Genomic DNA, 7,243 nt, shown 5'->3' with positions numbered 1-7,243 from the left:
GTGTCACTCCAGAAAGAACTGTGAGTGTGCTGAATTGTTTGCTGGGTGTGCACACACCCACTTGATCTGTCTGTGCTTCCTGCCAGCAGTACCCGATCCGACAGCTGGAGGCGGTGGCCACCTGGGGACTCAGGACTTGGCGGCTCCGGTGTATTGCAGGTCTCCGCTGGCAGTGGAAATCGTGTGGGGCCCGACTCTTCTCTGGACAGGCGTCTCCTATCCTCGAGCCTGCCCACATGGCACCAACTGTTTAATTGACTGTTATCTAAAGTCGTATCTGTATACCGTTGTGCACATTTCACAACATTAAATTGTTATCTTTTGCATTTCCATTGTCTGTTCCTTTATGCCCCCTGTTATGGGTCCGTGTCACTACACTTTTCCAACAGTTGTTTTGAAGCTATTGCAGAAAAAGTGATTTTTCAAACTATTCATTAACCTTGACTGACCTTGACCTTTGACCTTCATATGCTGAGATGTTATCACAAGCAATAATGTGCTATGAATGAAATCAGCTAGTTCCTGAGGTATCTGCATGAATGGAGACACATGCACACACACAGTCTCTGGGGGTTGAATGACCACACAACAGTCTTTATCAGGTTAGATTAAACCTAAAGATTTACACATTTTAAAAAAAATCCAAACGCTAGAATTAACAGGTTTGGATATAAATCACATATATATGACTGAAAAAAGTGAGACACGTGGCTCTGCCCTGGTCTGTTTTATAACATTTTTTGCTGGTATGTCCCAGCTTGTGACTTTAATTTGATAATTGCTGACTTGGTGCTTGAAATCAGGCGAGCTTCGTACAAAGGCACCGTTGAGGAGAACGAATTTCAGTGTCGCAAAACCCAAATTCTCCAGTCCAACTTTACCTATTTCTGAAAGAAAGATAACATTTCTGGAGGATCAGGCCACAAAGGTAAGAAAATATATATGCTGATGTTCCGTGATTGTCCGCCTGTTTGTGAGGAAAATGACTTTGATATTTACAAAGTTTATATCATCTGTGTCAAAATCCTGAATAGACTGGTTAACAATTTGCTCAAATTGCATCCTGCTAATTTTTGGTGAATTTATTTTCACCATCAACTTGCAACCTGTTATTTATCTACTGTTTTTGTCCTGCAGGTAAAGTTATAATGAAGTTGTTTTTGGCTTTGGTTCTTCTATTTTTCATCCCTCTCACCGGGGCCCAGGTTCCACACTGGGGTCCGTGCCCAGAACCGAGCGTTCAAGCTGCCTTCAGTCTTAAACAGGTAGAAGTTAAAGGCTTGTTCATGCAGAATGTGCAAAAAGTCAAATAGGAATCACTGGATTAGCAAAAAGAATGTTTAATGTTATAAACACAATTACTATGTAAGAACTGCCACTGCTAATGAGGTCGCCCCTTTTATCTACCGAGGGAGTTTACCAGTGTATTTTTAGCCGCTGTTTACATCCACCCGGGCGCTAACTACACAACAGCACTCAGTAAACTGCATGACGTCATCAGCGCGACAGAGACCGCTCACCCAGACGCCGTTTGCATAATCGTCGGAGATTTTAACAAGGGCAACCTAAAGACTGTACTCCCCAAATACTACCAGCATGTGGACATTCCCACCAGGGGTAAAAATATATTGGACCACGCATACAGTAATGTCCGTGGCGCTCTGAGGGCAGCACCACGCCCCTCATTTGGCAGCTCTGACCACATCTCTTTGTTCCTGTACCCAGCTTACAGACAGAGACTTAAACAATCGAATCCTGTCACCAGACAGGTGCAGCTATGGTCACCAGAGGTTGAGAGCACTCTGCAGGACTGTTTGCTAAAACAGACTGGGATGTGTTTAGAACCGGCGGCCATCCAGGATTCTTCTGTTAGCGTAGTAGAATATGCTGAGTATGTATCTGGGTATATCAGCACCTGTGTTGAGAACATCATACCCACATACAAGTCAAGAAGTTCCCCCAACCAGAAGCCCTGGATTAATACCGAGGTACTGCGCTTACTGCGTGCTCGCACTGCTGCATTTAAATCTGGCAACGAGGCTGAGCGCAAAGCCGCACAATATAGACTGAAGAAGGCCATAAGAGCGGCCAAGAGGCAGCATAGAGAGAAGACAGAGAACTTCTACTCCAATGCTGACCCCAGGAGGATGTGGCAAGGTCTGAACCCACATCAGACTTCAGAACCGGCTCCAGGACCACCACCATCAGCTCTTCAGACAGCCTCCTGGAAGACCTCAATGTGTTCTAACTCACCGCTTTGAGAGCTCCACCTCCACCTGTACCACATCCAAAGATCATACACACACTTCGCTGCCCAACCTCCCTCCTCCCCTCTCGTTATCACACCAGCCCAGGTACACAAGCACTGAGGAGTATTCGGCTCCGGAAAGCTGTTGGCCCGGATAACATACCTGGTCGTAGGCCCTCAGAGCGTGTGCCACGAGCTGACTGACGTTCTTACCTCCATCCTTCAACCTTTCCCTCAGTCAATGCACTGTTCCCACCTGCTACAAGACCACCACCATCATCCCCCTCCCCAAGAAGAACCCCCATCTTGCCTGAATGACTATAGGCCAGTGGCACTCACTCCAATCATTATGAAGTGTTTCGAGAGAGTGGTACTGTCATACATTCAGGGCTGCATACCGGACATCACAGACCCCCTGCAGTACGCTTACAGGCACAACAGGTCACTTCGGATGCCACTGCTGACTCTTACATCAGAGTACTTTTCATTGACTACAGCTCTGCTTTCACACGGTCATCCTCACAAACTCACCTACAAATTGTCTGCCCTTGGACTCACCCCACCTCTGTGACTGGCTTCTGGACTTTCTGACTGGCAGACCACAGTCTGTCAAGATTGGGAATAAGACCTCAGCCAGCATCACCACCACCATCGGTAACCCCGCAGGGCTGCGTCCTCAGCCCTATTCTCTACACCCTCTTCACCTACGACTGTGCCGCCTCTCACCCCGACAACACCATCATAAAGTTTGCTGACGACACTGCTGTGATTGGACGCATCACCGGCGGAGACGAAGCAGCTTACAGGAGGGAGGGTGAAGGCCTGGTGACGGTGTGGAGTCAACAACCTCACCCTGAACACAGATAAAACCAAGGAAATGATAGTGGACATGAGGAGGAGAGGGAACCTCATCAGCCACTGTCTATCCAAGGCCGCAAGGTGAGAGAGTGAGCAGCTTTAAATATCTGGGGGTCCACATCAGTAGTGACCTCCTTGGACACTTAACCCCACACAGGTGGTAAAGAAAGGCTCAGCAGCGGCTGTACTTCCTGAGGAGCTGAGGAAATTTGGCATGTCACCCAAGATTCTCAGCAACTTCTACAGCTGCATCATTGAGTCCATTCTCACCACCTCGTGCTGCGTGGTATGGCAGCTCAACGGTGAATGACCGCAAAACGCCTGCAGAAAGTAGTGAAGACCGCATCAAGATCACGAGGACGCCACTACCATCTCTGCAGAGCATCTACCATCGGAGATTCCACAATAGAGCTGCCGCCATCATAAAGACCCTACACATCCCCAATACGACTTGTCAACACTGCTGCCTTCAGGACGGAGGTTCAGGAGTGTTGAAATGCAAAACCACCCGCTTCAAAAACTCTTTCTACCCCACTGCCATCAGACTGCTGAATGCTGCTAAGGACTGAGCAGACCCCCTGGGTCACTTCACACTGTTACTGCACCTTACTGTTACCTGTTAATACTTGAATCTTGCTATTTGCACATTATTTCATTTCACTTCATACTGTAACTGCACCTTTATTGTTACTTTACTTTTTAATGCTTAATGCTTTTTTTTTTTTTTTTTTTTTAATGCCTATTTTGACTATTATTATAGACACCCGGTGAGAGCAGCAAAGAAGAGAATTTCATTGCACAGGGAAATACGTTTCTTACTGTACATATGACAATAAACCTTTGAACCTTTGAACCTTTTGAAACTAGTTACTTTCTCCTTGAATTAATTCCTGGTTACGCACTTCCCTGGTTTGCACTTTGGTCTTTACTGGTGCAGTTTCTATGTGGGGATGGAGGCACCCAGATGCACCAGTGGTTACGCCCCTGAAACAATCCTTCTACTGTATGAGGCAATATTTATTGTACTGATTGGCATCTTACAAAACCGTTTTGTAATGCTGCTGTCTTCTTTTGCAGTTTCAGCACATAGTGGATTTTTGTTTGACACATTGTGCTGTGAACCTGATTTTGTGCTGGGATGTGTTTCCACAGTTCATGGGGAGATGGTTTGAAGTTGCCAAACTGCCAGCTGAGTTTGAGAGGGGAAGGTGCATTGAAAGCAATTTCACTCTGATGACAGAAAACTCCATTCAGGTGGTCAGCTCTGAAATAATGTGAGTCCTACTGTACTTTCTTTCTGTGTATGTAGTGCGTGAGTACTTTTACAGTGTGAATTGTTGTCTCGATCCAACACAGAGAAGGGCAGCTGAAGAAAATTAAAGGTATTGGAGTTGTGGAGGATCCAAAAAATCCAGCCAAGTTAGGAATAAGTTATTCCTATGGTGAGTGTGCCGATATTTGTTTTTTCTTAAAGGTGCAGTCCCTTAAATGTTTTTTTTTTTCCATTTAAATCATAAAACAAGATTCTCCAAGTTTTCAAATAAAGGATCTTATATCACCAAAATGATAAAAATGATAAACATTAACCCTGTTTGGAAACGCTTTTTAATTTTGAAACGCAGTAACAAAATGTCATGACACACATCCCGTGCCAAAACATGACAATAAATAAATAATAATAAGAATCTGAAGCAGAATTTAAATGACAGACGAAGTTCTTAAACATCAGCAAGTACTCAGGTTTTATCATATGAGTTCTGGTCAGATTTTACACAAAGGTTTTGCTGGACTTGTGCTGGACATGCAGGTAAGATAACACTCACACAGGTCTAATGTTACAAATGTTAGTTATACTTCAAAAGAAATTATAACAGCTTAATTTGAGTTCATGGGCTGTGTCTCAGTACAGAGGCCGCATCCTTCTAAGGCAGCATTCGTCAGCCGTGTACATCATAGCGGTGCGACTGCGCCGTCCCATTTCGAAGGCTCATTGGAATGAGGGTGACAATACAAGCCTTCTTGCCCCTGTAAAAGAAGGAAACAACATTGCAAAATGGTTGTTAAATAAAAAAAAAATAAATAAACAAACAAAACAAAACAAAAGGACAATTTGGGTACAGTATGTACAATTATAAATAAGTAATGTTTGTACGTAAAGTATAAATAAGTACTGTATTGAAAAAAAGATTACCAAAGTGTGTGTTGTGCCCAGAAAGGGGGGGGGATAACTTGATAATACTATCATACAATCACAAAATGCTGTTTCATTTCAAAATGGTTTGCTCTAGGACTCTGGTGTCTCAGAAGGCTTGAGCTTCGTAGGATGCAGCCTTAGAAGGATGCCTACTGTACATATGTATTTGCCCAGTGGAAATTTGGAAATTCCAATTTTAAACGCCAAGAGCATCACTTCCCCATTCCTTCCATCTTCACGTTGTCTGCAAGTATGTTTACGTCCACAGCCAAGGCAGGTACTCAGGTACAGCTGGATTGACTGGGACAATGCAGATGAAGTGTCTTAACCAAGGGCACAGGCAGACAGCATGATGGGAATTGAACCCAGGTCTCCATATTGTAGACCAACCTCTTATTTATATAAATAAAATTGATTGATTGATTGATTATCCCACTGATTTACCGTGGAATTCCGTCCCACAAATGGATACTTCCACAGCAATAAAACTAGCTGTGATTTTTACACACCGCAGAAATTAAGGTAGATTTGAAAAGAAAGTAATTTTGTCGGTTTTGTGGAAAATTGAAGGGGGACTACACCTTTAACAATACCTCAATATGTGCTTTAAAGAAGTAATTTTGATAATATGAGTGGGTTTCTTAAGAAGTACATTTTAATTTGTCATGTTTTATATAGATTAAAAAAAAGTAATTTATTGGATCAAGAGTGTTCCACTTGTGTTGTCAGTCCTGCCCTACTCCCCTTACTGGATTCTGGCCACTGACTATGTGAACGTGGCCGTGGTCTACTCGTGCACCGATGTCTTCAGGTTCTTCCACGTGGACTTCGCCTGGATCCTGGGACGAACCTGATCTCTACCACACGCCACTGTCATGAGAGCTAAAGAGATCTTCAGCAACAACAACATTGATGTGAGCAGGATGATTGACAGCATGCAAGTGGGCTGTAACAAAACTCTCTGAGGCAGGCGAGATTTTTTTCCAAACCCAGAATAATCTTTGATTCATTTGATGATAAATGAAGAGGTTACAGTCAAGTCAGTCGTTATCTGGAACACAGTAAATGTCTACACTGTGTGTTGTGTTAATCTTGAAAGTACACAAACAAGAAAAAAACTGCAATTAAAAAAATCCACTGCATATTGAACTAAGGCTGCACAAATGTATGGTTAAATGAATTTAGACTATTGTACATGAATGAATCATTTTGATTATGCTCATATACATGCAAACACTTTTATGAGCGTATAAACACATATATGTTAAAATAATTGAAACTTGTTACAGGTCATGGCTTTTATGTACTGAGTGTGATACTACAGAGTGAGATGATTCTGTGTAGTCGTTAAAATGCTTATTTTGTCATCATGAAAATGGCTTTTGTCCCAGTTCCAGTATAAAATAGTGTAGACATACTGCAGCATGTCACTGAGTAAATTGGCTGTTTCGGACGCAAAGTGGATACACGCAACTTCTAATTAGAGTTAATAAAAGTCTGCGATGGTCATGTAATGTGAGCTTTATTAACTCTTAATCTGTGTCCTTCTGCACTCTATCACGCTTTACTCTTCACAAGGAGCCCCCCTCTACTCTTCACCGGAAAAACAGGGTATTTAAAAAGAATTATTTAAAGATCAACAGCCTTTTTCTTGGATTCTGAAGCAATCTGGGGAGCTAAATGCTGTCATATTATTAGTCATGGATTTTAATATAATTTTTATTTACCACTGGCAATCTGAGGTCAGTGACCAATGAAATAAGGTGAGCTGTATGCAGAATTAGTTACTACAGTACACAGCAGTAACTAATCCTGCATGCAGAAATGTTCAGCAATATCAGTCTTTTATTTATGCCTTCGTGCATGCAAGACATCTCCATATTTTATCACACCTTTGGTCAATGGGTCACAGTGGAGGGGTGCCAATGAAGTTCTAAATAAAA

At 42.9% G+C, this 7,243-nt stretch overlaps 1 protein-coding gene across 1 annotated transcript; it reads left to right on the top strand.

Moving 5' to 3' along the window:
* The first annotated feature begins 834 nt into the window (after positions 1–834).
* On the top strand, positions 835–6,809 carry LOC117522065 (apolipoprotein D-like). Its single transcript, XM_034183434.1, has 5 exons — positions 835–928; positions 1,138–1,265; positions 4,259–4,380; positions 4,463–4,548; positions 6,030–6,809. The coding sequence occupies exons 2-5, from the start codon at positions 1,149–1,151 to the stop codon at positions 6,152–6,154; spliced, it is 450 nt and encodes a 149-aa protein (XP_034039325.1). The 5' UTR covers positions 835–928; positions 1,138–1,148; the 3' UTR covers positions 6,155–6,809.
* The last annotated feature ends 434 nt before the right edge of the window (positions 6,810–7,243 follow it).

This window comes from Thalassophryne amazonica, chromosome 12, assembly GCF_902500255.1.
Source record: "Thalassophryne amazonica chromosome 12, fThaAma1.1, whole genome shotgun sequence".
In the NCBI taxonomy this organism is placed as follows: domain Eukaryota; kingdom Metazoa; phylum Chordata; class Actinopteri; order Batrachoidiformes; family Batrachoididae; genus Thalassophryne; species Thalassophryne amazonica.
This window is presented reverse-complemented; position numbering and strand designations above follow the sequence as displayed.